Consider the following 21,637-nt stretch of genomic DNA (forward strand, 5'->3'; position numbering starts at 1 on the left):
AATGTGTCCAAAGATTTATATTTTCTTGATGCTCTATGGGAATGCTTTGCATCTTCTATTGAACACTGACGCACAAATCAACTGTTAAAACGAATCATACAAAATATGAATGAATTATTAATATGAATGATCCATAATATATCTATATGAATAAATACACGAATATATTGATGTAATTAATGAACCACCAACCAGGCATTGCTGAAACTGTTAATGGTAATCAGTATGAGGAATGCCGATTGATTGAAATGTTAACTGTAAAAGTTATGTTCCTTTAAAGGAAAAAAAAAATCCTGTGTTTACGGTAGTTAGCAAATCGTTTAAGAAGAAAGTTAGTTAAAATTTTATTGCACTTAATTACTAAAAAAAATGTATGCAAAATTAAGAGCAAGGATAACACGAATAAATAGCACCAACAGTGTATGAATGACATTGATAAAATAAATGAAGATTAACAAAGATTAACAAAATGGAAATTTGTATAGTTTTTTTTTATTGGAGTTCATTTATACATTTAAAATCTAAAACTCTGCACTGTCAGAATATAAATAGAGTCTTTTTGAAACTGCGAAAATAAATTATTTTCTTGTTAGCTTGATTCGACGTGCCATAACTCCATTTTAAATGGTTTAAAAATAACATTTGACACAATCTCCAATTATGCTTGCAGTAACCAACAGGGTCAATATTAAAGATTAATCTTCTGTCATGTCAATTTCTCATTCTTTTGTCACAGACTTAATCTTAGGCACCTCGATGTTAAGAAACTTTCCATCTTCCTTGATGACCTCACTGTCACGAGGAATTTGCTGGCGATTAAATGCTAGCTTGTGTGTGTCATCACTGCCAGTGGGGCTTATCTGACATATAGGTTCTGGGCCCGTGTGAGTGATGTCATACAGCTGGAAAATAACTGGAACATGCCCCAAAAATCTGAAAAATGATGTAGCCATGGTAACCACTCTTCCCACTTGACTTAGGCAGCTTAGTTTATGTGACGGAATCAATATCAAGCCCTATCTAACAGTTCCTTATTTTTTACAGTCCTAACATTTCAAACATTAATCTCAGATTTAATCTTATCAGTAGTATACATATGAAGGCATGGTTGAAATAGTGGTACAGCAGTTTGCCCACTGAACTTGGCTACTTGGGTTTGATTCCTGAGAATAGCTAACATCATCGGTGAATGATACCTCACATGGTTTTGGACCTCTCTTCTTGACCAACCCACACTGACCGTGGTTAAGTATAGTCAAACAATATAACTGATACAGCACGAGGACATCTCCATTGAACACTGTATTGACAAAGGGCTATATTTATAATCATTCTGAAAATATATTTCCACTGCCTAAGAATATTAGCACACCATGCATGTGCCGTGCTTCTGGAAAAAAAGTGTGAATGTTTGTGGGCGTCTGTGCTTGCATGCATATTTTTGTGTGTGTATCATGTTCGCGTTCCACATTCCTGTTTGATAGAGCATCACAAGTACAGTCGTGTTTTTAAACACACGGTGATAGTTTTTTCTCCCAAAGATGTTTTGTCAAACTAACCAACAGCCTCAGCCCTGCACCAAAGAGCCGTAATAAATCCGTTGCACTCAAAACTCCTTTAGGGTGGAGGAAAACTGTGTTCACTTTGAAAGAACTCACTTATCGTGATCAATTGCAAAAAAAAACATTGCGCTTGAGGGAGATCTCTGTTATTCTGACCTCACCTTTTCCATGACACTCAATAATTTAATTCAAAATATCCACGAAAAACCATTCTGAGAATCTTCACGAGACACACATTGTCCTCGAACTTGAAATTGTATTGTATTGACATAATGTAGCAAACACAACCCTATAACAATGGCCTCACATTATTTTCGTTCCTGAGAATTCACAGTACAACCGTGACTCCTGTGCAGGTTCCTCACTGGCGTGATCGGGCGGGAGAAGATCCCGATGTTTGAGAGAATGCTGTGGCGGGTTTGTCGCGGGAACGTGTTCCTGCGTTACACCGATATTGACGAGCAACTGGAAGACCCCATCACTGTAAGGAGTTTACCTAAACCCTCTCCCAGCATCTCCCCCCTCACTCCACCCCCATGCCCAGCCACCGCAGCCTCCTCCACATGCGCAGGGAAACAGATGTCCTGTTGTGCACCTCCCATTCGTCTTGATACCCGACCACGATCGCCTCATCATTCCACTCTAGGTACATTCTTTCCTAGCTCAGCAAAACAACTTCTTGACCCACAACTCCATTTCAAAGGGAATAATTTGTTCCAGTAGCTGCTTTAAGAATACCGTTGCTGACCTCATGAATGTGTTTAATGCACTTGTGCAGTTAATGGCTATGCCTGTAGGCAGTGACGGTATTGATCTATGTGTGTTCTTCCAAAGGCAACCTTGCCTGAAATATAAGATTGAACTACTAATTAGCAAATCACTAATGGACGTTGTACATTTTTGAATATCAGCTTATTGTTGTTTCATTCGATATTTATTTTAATTGCACGTATACTTGGAAATGGATAGTTTTATTTTTGTTCTTGCTATTGCGATCACTGAAATATAACGCAATTGTATAAAACACCTTGTTTTCATGAAAACCAGTCCTTTTTAGTAAGATTGCAACGTTGTACCATCGACCAAAGTGATTTATTTCTTATATGCAATGTCAGATTAGTCACACAGTTTATCACTCGGCCTTGAGATTTGCATTGAACTGCCCACATATGACCCACCACTGCGATCTCTACATTGGGTCAAACTTAACTTCACTTAATGATCGACGGCTTGTGCATCAAATCTTATTTATTCACGATGTACTTACAAAAAAATCTGCAGACTACCTGCTGGATCTCCTCACAATTTCGAAGAACAAATGTGACCTAAGGTCTTCACTCATTTACCAGCTTCACATTCCTTATTGCCGTACAAATGCTGGAGAAAGGGCCTTTTCTATTGATGCCCCCAGGGTCTGGAATGCTATCGCCAATAAACTGCAACTTGGATCACTACCTGTGAGATCTTCACTCAAAACTGCTCTAGAGGAGTTGTACACCCCTAGCTGCCACTGCTATTACCATCCTTCTCCACTTCCATGGTGAATTTGATGGATGGGTGTATGGAATAGATGTGGTTGAAAAATTGGTTCAAAGCTGGCAGGCCATGTGGCCAAATGACGAAAGTGTCATCGACATATCTCTTCCACAAGGAAGGACGTAGGGTGGATGTCTGGATAGCATCTGTTTCAAATTTCTCAATGAAAACAGTCGCTATCACTGGTGATAAGGAGGCATCCATGGGGGTATCTTCATTTTGTTTGTAGAAAGTACCATTCCAGGTGAAGTGAGTGTTGGTAAGGCAGTGCCTAACCAGAGTAGGTACATCAGTATTTAGTCCATGCGGACTACGTCTTCAATTATTGCTAAGGTGTCAGATACAGGAACCTTGGTGAACATAGAAACTACATCAAAGCTGACAAGCAAATCATCTGGGGACATGTGAAATGCCCTTGATTAGAGAGACCAAGTGAGCTGAGTTACGTACTGCTGAGGTAGTCTTGCCCGTGAATGGAAGCAAGGTGTCAGACAGAAAACGGGCCAGTTTGTAGGTAGGTGAGTTAATAGTGGAAACGATGGGCCGAAGTGGAATACCTTCTTTATGGATTTTAGGAAGACCATAGAATCTGGGTGGTCTAGTAGCAGAAGGTCTTAGGGAGAGCCGTTTGAATGGTTTGATTAGAGAAGGCGAACTATTGTTGTTTTTTTGTAGCCAGGTGGTTAGTAGGATCTTTGTTGATTTTGGTGTAACTGCCATCATTAAGAAGGTCCTGGAATTTGTTGTTGTATGTGGTTTTATCCATGCTGTGGTTTTCCCACCTGATGATGATTGCTTGTGTTGCAATCGAAACGTCGTGATTTATTTTATTTTATACCTGCGTGACTTTACCAAAAGAACCAAAGAGTATGGATTCCTGCAGTCACGAAAGCTTCAAATCAAGATTGGTTGTGATGTATAGAATATTCTAGAGAATCAGTGAGGCTTTCCTCGTTAAGTAAGCTTAATGATAATAAATCTAAATGTTTAAAATTGTTTTTCAATCGATTAATTGTAATATGCTCAATGTTAGCTTTATGAAAGGGCATAACAGTATTGCTTCTCAGCAAAACACTGTTTTTGCAACGTGCCCCTGTAATCCTAAAGTCCTCTAGAGTGGCTTGCAGGCAAGCATTAATATACAGTCTAAGCATTTCTGATACCGATATTTAATTTTGTAAAACATTCTTTCATAAACATTTGTGGAGTGTAGGAGAGTAGTGGAAAATGTATCATTAACATCATTAGACACTGATACTCACCAAGACACATTATTCACAAGAATACTTACGAGGAAATGGCCCATCAATGCCATTGTTATACAGCATCACAAATCTTCCAGTGATTTAACTGTGGTGTGCCTGGCAGTTGGGGGAGTTATCCATTGCTGGATGGGGACTTCATCAGTGATTCCTTCGAGGGCTTTAGAAGCTAATGGTGCATGCAGGCATCTGTAATGCTCTGTACAATGTTGAGTTACACATTTTTTCCTTTGCATGTTTGTTTGTATCAGACGTACTGTGATGGATGCATAAAGCGAGACTAGAGTTAGCATGAATGCTTGCAGGAACATTGGTGATAAAGGTTTATTTTAATGAAACACATTTTATTTTGGCTAATTGTCGTATTCCCCCCCCCCCTCCATCCCATTCATAACTTGGCGCTTCAAGTTGTGTTGCATTTTACTAAACGTTTGTCTTAACTTTGCCCCATGTGAGAGCATGATGCTATTGTGACATACCTGCGTCATTTGTAAATGCTCAACTGTGGTATGCTCATTGGCCGATTGTGGTGGTACGGATCCTCTAGCCCTTTTGTTGGCTGGGTGGAAATATCGGGGGCTTTTTAACTTTACGATGGTACATGGCATTACGTGTTTCTATTGCTGACACGGACACTGTGTGGTGCAGGGGGACAAAATGCAGAAATCTGTCTTCATCCTATTTTACCAAGGGGAGCAGCTGAAGGGCCGTGCCATCAAAATCTGTGAAGGGTGAGCTGGTTTTCGTGACTGCTTTGTTCAGATAATTTGAATGATAAGCTTAATAATTGTCATGACAATCTTTAAATGCTTTGCTTTAAACGATGGGTCAGTGTCAATTCTTATTTTATAAAAAAATATGTCTGCATTGGAACATTTTCGTTATGGCATTTAACATCTCTAGAACGGTTGTTACCATAAGGCATCACTCATCCAACATCATCGCAAAATATCAATTAAACATATCTTTAAATGTAACCAATCATGGTTAGTGTCGGTTGCTGAATTAATATAATGTATCGCGGTATTTCATATCTCCTGCAACCCACGACTAGGTTCCGCGCGACCCTGTACCCGTGCCCGGAGTCTCCCCAGGAGCGCAGTCAGATGGTGGCTGGAGTTGGCACGCGCCTCGACGACCTCAATTCCGTGAGCGCTGCACAGGGAGCAGGGGGCACAGAGAGCAGAGGACACAGGCCGTAACTGGGCATGCTCTATGTTTCACCGATTCCTTTTACATGCTAAGTGAACACAGCATCATGTACGACACAACACTATTTTACAATGCCCTAAACATTATGAGTATTAATCATTGTGTTCTGAAAAATGTATTTTTACATGATTATTTCAGAATATCTGGAAAGTGGCTCTGTGGATTGAGAAAATATCATACGAGTATATTTTTTGTGAGAATCAACACAGTTAATTTTCTGTCCCACACAGCTATACCCAACAACAGCCAATGTAGACCAGTGCTCGTTGAGGGCATTAGCTGCTCAATTTAGCAGTGCTTATCGAGTATATACCTGGGCAGCCCATCCTATGGACAGGGTGACATCGCACTCACATGACTATTGTCAGACATCCACCACTCATCAACTCACCTGACCCTTACCACTCACCAGTTCATACAATATGGTCGGAAGCCTGTTAAGATTCAAAAACTACCTAACCATCCTCCTCCACTGCCGCCACCAAACACCCTCCCTAATGGCACGCGCCTGTTGTTACTATGTTTTTAAAATGGAGCTGCATATATTATGCCATGTGCCAAAATATTGTTTCATATGGGCCGATAAGCCAAATTATTGGGGTGATTTTTTGTATTTCATAATTTTGACCTCGTTCATATAAATTGCATATCATGAGCTTCCAAATGACACCTTATTAATTGCAATTGGTGGAACAGTCAAGAAGGAGTTCTCCAGACAATGATATGTACATACAAATATAGATATCAGCAGTGTATTATATAGGTCATGTGTTTCACATCTTCCTTTGTTTAAAACAGTGGCCACATTCATTACATTTGGCCAATGTATTATAATAATTAAATGTTCAGATATTCCTCATACCTGTGTCTTAACTTAAAAAATGCAAAGGATCTGGTACAGGGACCACCTGCCATCTACGTGTTGGTGTATAAATGAGACAAGCTGTAACTCCTTTGAGCAAATAAACAGGAAAAAAATTATATCTAAATTCTGCCCTATTTTAAATTATACTGCTGTATTTAGCTTCATATCCTGGCTGAAGATACACCACTTACATTTATCACACAGTTCGGTAAACCGGGGAGCTTATTGTTATTCTGTAGGAGCATAGTTTCCTTCTGTTTTGGCCTCTACATTACATTATATCATGATATACCACGAGCCAGATCACTAAAACTGATCCCTTGGTACCATTTGGATGAGCAAATTCCTTCATACATTTTTGAAAGCTCAGACCCTGTACTTTATGGAACTTGGGAAAATATGTCGTTTTGTGGTTAAATCTGTGTTACCATGGCAACTGCCTCCTGCTTTTTAGATGTATATCAAACAACGTTTAATTAAAGGTTTGACGGGTTTTAAATTATATGTACGGTACATGATGAAAATATGTACGTATACGTTTTATAACACTTGCTATAATATGGGCCCCTGCAATCCAATCTCATTGGCTACAGTCAAGCGAAAAGTTAAATATATACAAATATATGTTTACACATTGCTAACAGGTATGGTGAAGGCTGCTGGAGAAGCCTCTGTAGTTGAGCTGCCCCATCGGCCATCCATCCATTTTTTAAGATATCCCAGCTGTTCAATATGTACCTGAACATCTCTTGAGGTGTGAAAATGGGAATTTGTTCTATCAACCTTCTGGATGAATAACATTGATATGGCTGATGTAATTATTGGGCTTATTCAAGCATCCAGGGAAGGTCACTGACTTCTTCATCTTGTGACGATAAGAGTCATAATACTCTGATGGCATATCTAACGAAGCATAATGTCTGCCTGATGTAATACACACAAATGATGTGGTTGGAAAGGGAACATCCTGAGTTGTATGATCATCTCCAAAATGAAGGATTCTCTGCGCAGATGAGGTCAATACATACCAATGACTAACTATTATCATAACACATACATATTGCATACTTTCATCACATCTACGATTAGCACGTTTGGCTATGTACGGTGTGAAATAAATTCAACATACATATCCATAGTCTTAATAAATACATAATATCTTGATACTAGTGAAAGGGTCCCATAGATATGTCAATGTTTATTTGCGAAAAAAGATATACACTTTACGTGTGTTACTTTATTTACATTGTGGTTGTGATGTATAGAATTTGTTTCCCTTTGTTATTCAATGGATAGATGTTCTCCCATGTCAGACTACTCTCAAGCATATCACGAACCATTTTTTGGATAAAATGTTTGCATTTGGCTTACTAATCTAATCTTTCACATTCTCATAAACCATACACAAAGTGGATGGCACTCCACTTTGTGTACAGCAAGAAACAATTGTGCTGTGGTTGTCCCACCTGATGACGGATGCTTGTGTTGCGCCCGAAACGTCGTGATTTGTTTTATTTTATTTTTAACTACGTGACTTACCGAAAGAACCAAAGAGTATGGATTCCTGCAGTCACGAAAGCTTCAAATCAAAAGTGGATGGTTAATGCTTATTTTATATCTGAATGCTTATAACAAGCTTTTCTCACGATAAAATAGAAGCTTAATTATTGAGACAACCAATTGTAGTACCAAATTCCAAAATCTATTTTAAAGTGGCATCCAAAAGAGGGCTTGACGGCTTAATTACTGCTATCTGGCCATCAACCCATCGTCTTGCCTTTATCAGAGCAATTTTTGACATGTCTCATTTACCTTAAGTTATAATGTTAACCACTATGAGCATAGTTGTTTTAAACTTTTAAAAAATAATTTCAGAAAAATAAAAAAAAGCTAAAACCACAGATGTTTTGGTTTTTTTGATATTTTTTGCAAATTACATTTATTTTCCCCGATTTTATAGTAATTGCAGATTATTCAAGATTGTCACAAAAAATGTCTTGACATTTATTATGTCATTATCATTCAGCCCTTCTTACTGTTTCTTTAATAATTGACATCACACGTCAGATATTTCCTTGCAGCATCCCATGTGGTTTTGCTTTTTGAATAATACCGCATTTGTATGGAACGCAGGCTTATTTTGTAATTGTAATGCAAATGACAAATGATTTCAGCATATGACATCAATTAGTTTCGTCCCATTATCCAAAACTAAGCAGGTCTTTATAAGTTTAAAATGTATTAATTTATGCAATTGTGAACTATAAAAAAACTTCTAACTATTTCTTGAAAACACAATGTAACCATTTAAAGAACTATAACATTCGTTATATAATCATATGTTGCACCGAGCAATACTGTGGAAAGCACTGTAGAGTGTTTTAAAATGGCACATTTCAAATTAAGCATTGCATTCTTTTATAACGCATATATACATTTCTACAATTAGTTACATGAATTAAAGTACTTGATATATCATGGATATGTCAAATACCATGGTAAACTGTCATTAAATATTGCTGTGAACTCTTATAATCGTTAGCATACCTTATAGTGTTATTATAACTGTCCGTGCAAAAGGGGGGACCTAACAAAACATTATCACGATCGATACTTTGTAGTTATAAGTCAGTGGTAACATGAACTGTGGTGAGATATTGTTTTCAACCTGTGATTGTACACCACTCTCAGCACAGTCTGTTCTTTGCTTTTATTAAAAATCTTTTGGATACTCGCAAACATATTCACTCGGCTTGTCTCGTCCCAGTGCACATTTTAGCAAAGCCCTCTGTAGTGTTGTCAACTCTGAGGTACACAAACCGGGACATATCATGCGAAGAAGAAATTATCGCCATGTCGGAAAAGAGGAGATATACATGTAAATACATCGTCTTTATTGGTGTATTACTGTTATTTATTATTACAATTGCGAAAATGATAAAAGCCAGGACTTTTAACGTACGTGGGAAGACTTACAGATGTTCAAGGACAACCATCTCAGAAAGAGGCTAACCCTGAGAAAACCGGAACACCTGGTAACCCAAGCTCCCTGGTCTGCTGCGTGTGCTGCTCAGGTCATTGGCGAGACGGAGGGTCACAAGCGGCGCGTGCTGGAGGCAACCGCGGGCAGCCTGCCCTCGTGGCTCGTGCGAGTGCACAAGATGAAGGCCATTTACCACACACTCAACCTGTGCAACATGGACGTCACCCAGAAGTGCCTCATCGCTGAGATCTGGTGCCCCATCTCTGACGTGGATAAAGTCCGCCTGGCCCTCAGCCGAGCCACGGTAAATACGAGTGCTCTCCGATGTGGGCTGTAATTGGAAAAGATGCGGCGAAACTTGCATGTATTTGAGTAATCGGCAGTCTCACGCATCGACACACACAACTCATTGTGTTTACAAATTCACCGGGGATGCAGTAGCTGGAATGGGCTAGCCTAGTCTGCATTTGGCTGAGCTGTTTCCACACAAAATGTCTGCTTCTATGAACACTCAATTAAGGGTTTTGTGCTGTGTTAATCATTGCCCTTGCAGTGTTTTTTCATGTTATGCATGTACTTATGTTTTATTATTACTATACATACGATGTCTAAACAAAAGTCTTTGCAAGTCATCCTGTGGCATAAGTGTGCTCTGCAGACAATTACATTGCACAGACATATGTGTCTGTGCATTGTAATTATATGTGTCTGTGTGTGCAAAATGCCATGCTCTACCACAGACCATGAGAAAATGCTTACATTTAAACACAAATGGGAATCTGCTATGGTATGACATGTGAAATTACATATTGAAAGTATACAATCAAAAATGATGAGTGAATATTTGTTCTTGTTAGCATAGATTTGTGTCCTTTTCTGTGTGTTATTGTGCCTGTGACACAAAGGGCTTGATTCATGTAGCTACGTTATTCTGGCTGTCATTCTACCAGTTATTGGTGGAATAAATGCCAATTCAGCATACCATTGGAAACATTTGCATTTGGCAATTCCTGTTCCATCCGATTCTACATAATAATGGAACCAACCATTCCACTTCTACTCATGAAACAATTGCACAATGGCCAAACATCTACCTAGGTTTATCAGCAAAGCCAACAATTGTGGAAATCCATAATACAGGTTTTTTTTTGGGTTAGACCGTGTAAATATATGTGTCGTTAAACCCGCCACCACCCGACACAGCCAATTAGTAAGGTTTCTCACGTAAACAGAACATGCCAATTTATTACTAATACAGCACACTGGTGTGTTGGAGAGCAAAGCCACAACATTTACAATCTGAGTACGACGTTTTGACAGTAATTACACTAGCTTAATTAATTGCAGAAAATGTGTTTGCCCATGCCAAATTGCAGTTAATCGCGATTTGGAGGCCTGGTTTGTGCAGGGAGCGCTGAAAGGGCATGGTGGCCCATTCCGCACAAATCCACAATGTGCACGTTTGGGGCCTCCATTCCGCAAGTTTCTTTTTGCATTCATACAGAAACTATAGAGCAGGTTGTTGATGATCATATGCACATGAAGATGACAGTGATGATGAAGACAAATAGGATAATGATAAAATCATGTCGCAGATGATGATTGAGGCAATAATAATGATAATGACGACTATAGTAAAAATAAGAATAGGTTGTATCCTTTATAGAAATAAAACAAGTGTAAAGATGTTCAAACACCAAAATAAATACCTTTCGCAAGGCATCAAGTCTGTATTAACCACACATACTTCTGGGAAAAAACTTTTAAACAAACATGCGATGATAATATATATGCATTGTCTGTGAAACTGATTGGCCTGCACCAGAGACAGTCTTATTTATGGCCTTGTCTCACCAGTGTTAGAACAGAAAAAGCCAAAAGGCAAACAGTATAAAGACAATGCAAGTATCATAACACTTATAGCTTGGGCCAAGCAGTTATATCGATGATAGTGGTGTAAATTATGATAAATAGATGGTTCTGCAGATGATAATAATCTTGTCATGACATTTGTTGCTGTTGCTGATATTGCTTCTGTTGCTAATGATAACAATGGTGAAGATGAAGATGACAGTAGAGGTAGTATTCCCAAGAAAGCCACACTGAATCCTAATATTTTTTAAAGATTCAACTATCCATTTTTGCACTGTCGTCTACTGGCCATCATGCAGGCCAAAGGGTTTGCAGTCTCCTACATCTCCACGTTAGCCATCAACCCAGGCATCCAAAATTACAGATTGTAGACCTTATGTGCTCCACACCCATCATGCGATGAAGGCTGTGGCAACCTAAGAGAGACAAGTTCTGAAACCACTAGCCTCTGCCGTGCATCCTGTCCAGTTATCAGATATGCTGTGCATGGTCCATGGGGCAGTGTCCTTAGAAGACGATGTTGCATTTTTTTGCCAGGATGTTCGCCTGCAGATTGTAATGACGACTTCAACGCACTTGTCTTGAGATGGTTTCTTTATTAAGGAGCCACGTGCTCACACTCGGACAGGTGGAGACCACACTGCAACAGGCCAAGGTCTCCCGTGCATCTCCCGTATATACGGTCCGAGGCCACGCCCCCATTCCCGAACCTTCTCACTGGTTCTAGACCTCTCGATCTACCAGCAGACTCCGTTGTCCTCTTCCGTCACCTGGCCACGCTCCTATTCTCGATAATTCCCGTAGCAACCAGTCCCTTCATACTGTAGGCTGACTCTCCTGTCATTACCTCCCGTGGCCACTAGTCCATTCGCACTGCAGGCTGACTCGACTGTCATTACACAATGAATGTGGTCTTCCTTCTTCAAAAGAGGGACCACATTGATTAAAGGGGCACTAACAACGCATCCTTCAAATCCTGAAGAACCCATCCTGTGATCCAGGCATAAGTAATGGTGGTGTGTAAAATGTCCTGCACACAATCTCCACCCACACTCAGCAGTTCCCTTGTTAGATCATCTCTGCTGGGCGCTTTGCCTGATCTCAGCCTTTGGGTCGTTTGCCACACTTTTTGGCAGATCGCACATCAGCCAGCTTACTCACAGCGCCAGTTTACTTCCTCCAATTTTTGTTCTTGTCCATCAGAAACAAGAAACACGCACATACTCATGAACACATTTACATACAAAGACGCGCATGCATGCACACGTAAATATATCCACATGTATATAGAGACAAAGATCCCCGTATAGCCTTAACACACTGTTCAGGCACGTGCTGTTAGTGAGCATTTATGAAGGCCAGCACGGTACACGAGGGGTGGATGGTCAGCACTACACACCGCCACAGGGACTAGTCTGAGGCTGAGTCGACCTAGGGGAGGCACAGAACCGGTTCAGATATTCGTCACTGGTGTTAGCCATGAGCAGTGATTGAATTCTGGTCGCTGGGTTCGTAGTGCAGAGCACTAAACCGTGACACGACTGCTCATTCACACATGTGTAGTGAGTCGTTCAGAGACACTATTTAGGAGGCAACAACGTTTATTTTACATTTACGCAACATCGTTACTCACGGGACTAAATGCACCCATCTCTTCCTCTTGCTACACACGGGACCATAATACACCTATTCCTCTCGCATACGGGATAACTATAACCGGGTCAGAGCAGCCAACGTGCTGTCTGACCCACAATGTCGAAGACAGAGACGAAGACGTAGATGTAGCACTTGAGTTCCTCTTCACCTGCAGACAGCTCCGATATGTGATTGGAGCTCCACCCTCGGCCGCGACAGTTCCAGGCTACACCTCACCTGTTCCCTCTCTGGCTCCGCCCTTAACGTTTTTCAGCGACCCTTCCCGTGTCCCCGCGTTCACCCTTAGCTCACATTCCTCACCCCGGACCATCACGTGCTTAACCCGGTGCCAGTGTGACTCACATGCCCTCCCCTACCGCCAGACGCCTCCACCATACTCCACCAGTGACCGATTCTGTGGCGATTGTCTGCGGCACTGGCGGAGGCTGTTATTCCCTACTCTGTCGGTAAGAATCATCTGGCTTCCTTCTGCAAGCACCCAGTACCATGCCCCTAGTGGCCCGCTGAATGGTACTGCACGGTGTGTTATCCTCTGCGCCCATTTCTACGGCACTTGGCTCTACGTGCCGTAGTGATTTATTTTACATCACTACACATGCATAAACACAAACATACGATTCCCTGTGTAGCCTTATTGGCTATTTGTAGAAGTCGCTGGGAGGCGGTGGTGGCAGTGGCAGGTGAGAAGGGAGGCAGCACTGCGTTATGGACCCAGTGACATGACCTCAATTCCTGGCCATGGCTAACGTCAGTCATTGTCGAATAATGTCTGAACTGCTCCTGGATACCCCTTCCCCAACCTGCACTGATCAGCATGGTGGAGTATAGTCAAATTAGCCCTATGACCGACACAGCGTGAGGAGGCCTTCACACAGCAGTGGATGGAAAAGGGCTGTGATTTATTGTTTTTTATTGCCCAAAGAGTAAGCAGCATTTTGTTGTCTGTCCTTAAACAAGCAATTTAGGCATTGCTACAATTCAGATGGGCTGTCTTAGCAGCCTTTATTACTTTCTTTGTTCATTTGCTTTAATCTTTAACAATACAAATCATGATTTTACATCCCTTTTTCAATCCATTGCCAGTGATCTTCCAGTGTGCACGTGGGGTTCCTCAGCGGTACAGTTCGTGCACTGTGGTGGCTTACGTTTGATTACCGGCCACAGCACACATCAGTGGCACCTGTTCGGTCTCCTCTGGGATGAATCAGCCTTAAGTGGGTGTACTTTAGAAGTAAGGGCTGGTTCATCCCCATGCGTATTGGGGTTGCCGTGGGGTTGGTGAATTAGGGATTGCTGGATAAATCGTTGCAGCAGTAGCGTCATCGCTATCGTTATCATCATCATTCGTTATCTTTATGTATCATTACCATCATTTTCATCATCAAAATCATCTTCACGTATTATCAACATTCGAACCATTATAGTTTTCATCATTATAATGATGCATTTTTCATGACTATTGTCATCTTAATCCATCACCATCATACCTGTCATTCTCGTCTTCATCATCATCAACAACAAAGCCATCTATGGCTTAATACTAACAAAAGGAGATCTCAGTGGAGGGAAGAGAAACGCGCACATTAGCAAGTGTGCGTGTTTGTGCATGACACAGTCCAGAGCCTGCTTCGTCAGCTCAGTCAGTTGGTGTTGTGATGATCCTGACGTAAGCACACACAGCTCTGATTATCCTTGGAACTCTCCCAGGAACGAATTGGCTATGGAATATATTGTGGAATGTGGCTCCACCCATTTTACACAATGTGAATTAGGTGTAATACATTTTTACGGAAATTCTAGATGCTCAAATGTGGGGAAACAGGCCCAAATTATTTTTATAAGTTAAAAACAATTAAATTAAGCAAGCATGAGAAAAATCACTATTAGTATATTTTTCATAATTAGAGATGTGATGGTGCATTAATTCGTTGATTGATATTGATTCTTACGCTTATGATAGATGCATCAAACCGCATACATAAGATTAATATTTTCTTAATTTGAATATGTTGTATGTAATGGGTTCTCATGACTCGATCCACTGCTGGATGAAGGCCTCCCCAAGCTTATTATAATCCCTCACAGTCCTATGATGTGAATTATACTGCATCTAGCAGTATGTTAATTATACTTCATCTAGCAGTATAATTCACATACTACGAGCGGATTTCATCGTTCCATCTCTATGGTAAATGTTCTCTCAGGCTCATTCCCTCCCTTGGCTGCCACTCCATCATTAGACTCAACCACTGATTACCATTAATTCTCGTGACGTGTACTGCCCAACCCATTTACTTTGCTGTCAATTTGATGATGTCTCTAGTGTGTATATTCTCTGATCCATTTATTCATTTTCCTGAACACTACAGCTTATTATGATTAGTGGGATGTCATTTATTAAATTAAAACCTAAAGATTCATGAAATCACAAGCAGATAAAAGGGTACAAATAAGCTGACATTCTGAATTGCCTGACAATGGCATTTAATAATTTATGGGGATCTTTTTTACAAGAGAAAATTTAATAACAAACTTAGCCTTGACTTTAAAATCCGCGTTGCCCTTAAGGTAATTCTAACTAAAGTATAGCCATTCTTCATACACGGGTGATAATTTACAAAATAACCTTTCTGTACGATGTACCGATATATATTTATTAAACCTAATCTCAACAGTGACCTTCGTACTAGCCTTTGTTCCAACCACGACTTCACAGGCAAACGAAATAATCCTAATGCCAACATTTTGCTAATGTTTTTAATGCATAAGCACAACACTAAAGATTGTGAATGTGAACATATGAATAAACTATAATGCAACTATTATAGTGTACGTACTATAATGCTGCAATTAAAGGGAAGTGGACAAGTAAATATGTTTATGCTGAACCCTTCTACAACAGTACAAGGCATTTTAAATTAATTTTGGCAAAGTGCAGTGCATTTATAATGCTTTTTTGCTGCAAACGTTAAAGGGGAAACTGAAGAAGATACTTTTTTTTCTCACTTTTAGTAAACAGAAAACAACCACAATTGGCCACTGTGGATTGTACACTAAGTGAAGCTGCTCACTGTGTGACAATGCCATGTTTGGTACAAAAGAGGCAATTTTGGCAAAAGATGGGATATTAAAACATCAGCACAATACAGACAGAACTATTTGTTCTAAATAATGATTTCTTCAGCAGTCGGATGGCTCCACAGTCTGTGATGTCCCAGTGTGCAGGTACAGAGACATTTATATTAATTAAACTAATTGTGTAGCAGCTTCATAGTACATTAATATTCTAGAGCAGTACAAAATTAAAATGTATAAAATACTGTGCTGTATCTATAGATCTCTCTATATAAGTATTTAACTCATTTATAATTTCATGAATGCAACGCAAACTTATATCATTGCCACATTGTATTTTTCTGTTCCACCCTTACTATGGTCAATACAGATGACAGCTACATGGTCACTGAGAAATGTTTATTCATTTCAATGGAGGACAAACTGACTTGGCCTTTCAAATTTATAAAGACAACATGCTTAAGTATGATGGAATTGCTTTGGATGCCCAATCTGGAACTATCCAGTACCCGACAAAAAGAAATGTGATCAGAGTGGTAGGATGCCACAGATAAGCTGTAATGTGTAAGTACCCACTGGGGAATCACCAAACATAGCCATGCATCAGTGTTTACTTTTTTCCAAAGGCATTGCTTTAGAATTGCATACTGTGTTCATACTTCTAGATATTAACCTTCCCAAGAGTTCAGCTCTGTGATTTTGTGACTGGCCATGGGCTGTGAGCCCTTTCACTTGCATGTCTCCTGTATCGTTCCTTAGACACCCAGTTGCCCCACACACATGACCACGACGCCAGGCAATACGGCCACCGAGGACTCACTGTAGCTGTTCCTGGAGGGGAATGGTTCTCCAGCGATCACATAGCACAAAGAGCTGGTATCAATCAGCGGTGACATGACAGTGTCAAGAAGTACATTACAAATTTAATTTCATTGGCTTCTATCCATAAATTAAATCACGACATTTCGAGCACTACACAAGCGCAACACAAGCGTCCTTCTTCAGACCTGAAGAAGGACGCTTGTGCTGCGCCCGAAACGTCGTGATTTAATTTATTTTTTTATTTTTTTACCTACGTGACTTTACCGAAAACCCAAAGAGTATGAATCCTTGCAGTCACGAAAAGTTCAAATCTAGAATTCTATCCATCTGCAAGGCCTAAAGCGGACACATGTGTAGTGACTGTGAATGTCACTGTGTGGTGCCGGGCTTACGAAGCCACGGCGGAAAATGTGTTGTCATTATGTGCAGCCCGGTTACTGGGCGTAGTACCAGCCCTAGGGGGGCTTGGGTGAGCGCTGGTTAGCGCGGAAGCACCATGTACAGTGTGCGGAGCGGGCTCCCGGTGAGGGAGCGAGAGGGAGTGTCAGCCAGCCAAGGTTACGTTGGAGCATGATACGCTGGTTGACCTGCCGACAGGTTACCGAATGATATTGGAGGGGGGCCACCGGTGGATGGGGGGGCCGCTGGGCGGTCACCTGGTATAAAGGAACTCTCGGGAACCTTTGGGAAAGAGCTCGAGAGATCTAGAAGGTGGGCGGGGCAAGGGGCGGAGCCAGCCCCAGCCCAGGCGGATATAACGGGGGCCCCGTGAGGGACTCGGGGTTCATCGGGTCATCGGTGGCGAAGATCCATGTCGGGTTAAAGAAGCCTCTAGCCACGCGGTCCGGGACCCAACTTATGGTCGGGACCGGGATAGCGAACCGTGTCTAGTTCAGCCGTAAAGTGGCTAGATGGGCATTCAACACCCAAGTGTAGGTTACGTTATGTTGTGTGTTGAGTTGGTGAAATATATAGTGTTGCTCCCAAGACAACGTCTGCAACTCAGTTGGACTCACTACACATGTAATAGCCAATGCCATTTTTGAGAGAGAGCTCAGACATGTCGATGACTATGAACTCATCATTGTGTGGACAACAATACTATCAGAGATCCTGACCTGCTGTAAATCATTAGAATCTGGCAGAATATCTATTGGAAGAATTCCCGATTTTAAGTTTCATTGCCGCTTTTTTGGCAATGTCAAATGACGTTTCCTTTAAAAAAAACTGATACTCATATGTTTTTTTAATTGCTGGCCATATACAATATCTGAATATATGGTGAAATCACATCACTTGTATCACCTCTAGGACACAACTCTAATGCATAATTTGTGTTGCAAATGTGACAATACTAATTACCATTCTCAAGTCAAAATATCGTACTGCACTGCAAACTCTTACCAAATTTGCTGCTGCTGAATTTTATTGTTGTTAAAAAAAACATTTCAGGCCTTTTGAGGCAATGTCATGCAGACTAGGCTCCACACATTATTTAGTAAAGCCACTGGGAGGTCATTAGCTCATAAAGGCTGTGCCCAAAATATGGCAGCCCAAGTATCATTCTAAATCTTTCTGTCTCCTCGGGGCCTTCACATTCAAACAGCCGCTATGGCACCTGCAAGATTAAGCAAGTGTTGTGGCCACATGGAGACACAATGAATGTGCAGTTGGCATCTAACCTCTTTATGATCAAGTGAAATAACATCCCAAAATGATGTGAGTGCCAACCAGAGAAGTATAAATATGCATTTACAGTACAAGCCAGTCGTGCATGATTTAGACATTGCGACTAAATTGTATATATGCAGCACAGGCTGTAGACCTTTGGGCTATGAGCTGCTAATAAAATGCAGTTTACAGACTGCCATATGTTTTACTTGGGCTGCTGTCATTTGCATGATTTAAAAATATCTTGCACATCTGCCTATTAATGCTGGGAGTCCCCTCCTGCAATCATAATCGATTCCTACGATTTCACCAGGGACGATTCTTGCAGGATTCCTTATTTTTTATTTGAAAAACTTTGTAAAATTGTTAAACGCTCCATTCATTTGAATGGGATTTTAACAGGGATTCTGCACTGGAAGAATCATGTATTTAATGGGATTATATTGTTCTTCTATTATGAATATAATTTACCATAACCACAGCTTTAACTTTAGTTATGGTGAGCTTAATTATATAAATTCCCTATTTATATATATATGTAATTATCTCTTTACATTATCAGTACAATAAAAAAAATCGTAATTCATTGCCCTGTACCATTCCACCACTGAATAAATGCCTTCGAAAGCCATGTCGGTCATGAAGGCATTTGACCATACTTCACCACGCTGGTCACTGTAGGGTTGGTGAAACGGTTCCCAAGACCAATTCGGGTATCACTCGCGCTGGGCCCAGCACAGTGCACAAACTGCATCGCCAATTATCCACCACTTGGACCTTGCCATTTGTAACTTGACCATGTACAATGCTTTTTTAATTGTTTATTCAGTTTTTTGCTATAACCGGGTTTATTTTGTGTAACTAGGTCCCCATCGATAATGTGCCTTTATTGCCCAATGGGTGTTTACCCGTGCCAAAATAAACCAAAATCAAACAAACTGCTGCATAGAAATTGGAAGTCTTGACGTAAAGCTTTCCTGACTGCAGGAATTCATATACTTTGGGTCTTTTGGTAAAGTCACGGAGATAGAACAATAAAATAATGAAAATAAAAATGAAGTGAATAAAAAATAATAAAAAATATTACGACGTTTCGATCGCAACACAAGCAATCATCATCAGGTGGGAAAACCACAGCAAGTAATTTTTTTGCTGAAAGTGGGAGAGAGATGCCGTGGAAAGAGGTTATATAGGTAAGAGAGGGGGGAGGGGCATGGGAGGGGGGTAGGGGGAGGGGAGCGTTGAGTGGACGCTCGGAGAGGGACGTGAAGTTGGTCGGGGGGGAGGGCGGGGGAAGTGGGCGGGGCTAGAAGTGGGAGGCTGAGAGAGCTAGGGATGCGCGGGGGGGAGGATGTAACAACAACGTCACTGCAGCAACAATGGCAATGAAGCCAACAATGCCAATGCAGCAGCAAAGCCAAAAGCTGGGGATGCAATTAACTCGGAACAAGTAAACCCGTAAAAACAAAGTTTTTCACTATAAATCCTTCATATGCGTGGCGGCGAACTTCATATAAAGGATTTAAAAATATATTCGCCTGTGGAGGACGCGGGGATCGATTCCGCGACCTTTGGCATGGGAAGCGAGGGTGCTACTAACTGCGCTACTCCGCCACGGCCTGTGGAGGGGTTACGCTCTGGGCTCTTACACTCTGACGTTCAGCCAAAGCCATGAATGCGTTCTATTTGAATATATGTAAAATAATTTTTTTTTGCCTAAAAAGTGTAAAATTTTGGGAATTTTTTTTCAGGAACAATAATTGTCTGGCACAACGAGTCTGTGTGGAAAATTTCAGCTCGATTGGATCATGGGAAGTGGGTTAAAAAACGACCGAAAGATTTGCACGGTCCTAAGCAAGCAAGCAAGCACCCGAACTTAATATAAAGGATTTAAAAATAGACTAGTGCCCGGCAAATATGATGGAAAAATCATAAAGCATTTAAGGTTTTACGTGGTTAATAACATCCTTCCAATGATTGCTCAATTTGTATCCATCTTCTCGGTTGAAGTTATGTCTATGTTTATATATCTGGATGGCTTCATGAATAAATCTTTGATTGTAGCCCGAAGGTTTGCAGAGCACATTGGTCTCGGAAAAAAACAATATCATGAGAGCCCACAGCGTTATAGCAATGGTCAACCACGGCGGAGGTATTAGTCCTGCCGTGTTTCAGATCTGCCTTGTGCTCGCAAACACGGTCTGAGACATTTCGTTTCGTTTCCCCAATGTAACAATCACCACAGGTGCAACTTAGTTTGTAGACTCCAGGATATTGCATGTCAGGAATGACATCCTTCACAGATGGGATCAGATCACGAATTTTATGTATTGTGTTAAATCGGACCTGGATCTTGTGTTTGTTTAAGATTTTGGAAATGTTTTTGGTGACCCCTGCTATGTATGGAAAGGTGATGGTTTTGATTGGGTCCTCAGATGGTTCTTTCCCAACGGTTGGGGTGATAGCTTTACAGATTGTGTCGTCTGAATATCCATTCATCTTGAGGGCTTAGTGTACGTGTTTCAGTTCACTGGCGGGGGATGGTGATGGTCGGCAATACAACTGAGAAGATGGGTACAAACTGAGCAATCATTGGAAGGACGTTATTTAAGTCACAACTGGCTGTGATGTTTCTATCCTACCTTCCAATGTTAGCAGTTATTTTCAACTCTCTGATTTTACATTAACAGGTTCACACTAGCACAGCCGCCATTTACATTGACATGCTAATCTCTTACATTGACATGCTAATCTCTCTCACTTTAGCATTACTGGCCCTGCCAACTTTGTTTATGACCCTTGGGCTACACCCATTTCAAACCTTTAAAAACAGCCTGCCTTAGCAGCTTTCCCACTCTTTTTTCTCCTGATGACAATTGCTTGTGTTGCGATCAAAATGTCGTGATATATTTTTTTAAATTTTTTTCACTTTTTTTCATTTTTATTATTTTATTGTTCTATCTACGTGACTTTGCCGAAAGACCCAAATAAGATAAATTGGAAGTAATTTGTCTTCTTAAGACAGATGATAAATTAAAATTCGCTTTAATTTAAATAAAATCATGATGTACAAAAATTATCCACGGTTTCATCTAAATTTCTTTCCTTAGTTTATTTCATT

General features: G+C 40.7%; 1 protein-coding gene across 2 annotated transcripts in view; it reads left to right on the forward strand.

Annotated features, from left to right (window-relative positions):
* Positions 1 to 21,637, forward strand: part of LOC133345938 (V-type proton ATPase 116 kDa subunit a 1-like) — a 228,083-nt gene that overhangs the window by 69,793 nt on the left and 136,653 nt on the right. For both annotated transcript variants that reach the window (XM_061557080.1, XM_061557081.1), the window contains exons 6-9: positions 1,919 to 2,045; positions 5,009 to 5,091; positions 5,415 to 5,508; positions 9,512 to 9,724. In XM_061557080.1, the coding sequence (XP_061413064.1) occupies positions 1,919 to 2,045; positions 5,009 to 5,091; positions 5,415 to 5,508; positions 9,512 to 9,724 (517 nt within the window). The remainder of the gene's footprint in view (positions 1 to 1,918; positions 2,046 to 5,008; positions 5,092 to 5,414; positions 5,509 to 9,511; positions 9,725 to 21,637) is intronic.

The sequence above is a fragment of the Lethenteron reissneri genome, chromosome 23 (genome assembly GCF_015708825.2).
Source record: "Lethenteron reissneri isolate LAM-NWPU_2019-01 chromosome 23, ASM1570882v1, whole genome shotgun sequence".
NCBI lineage: Eukaryota > Metazoa > Chordata > Hyperoartia > Petromyzontiformes > Petromyzontidae > Lethenteron > Lethenteron reissneri.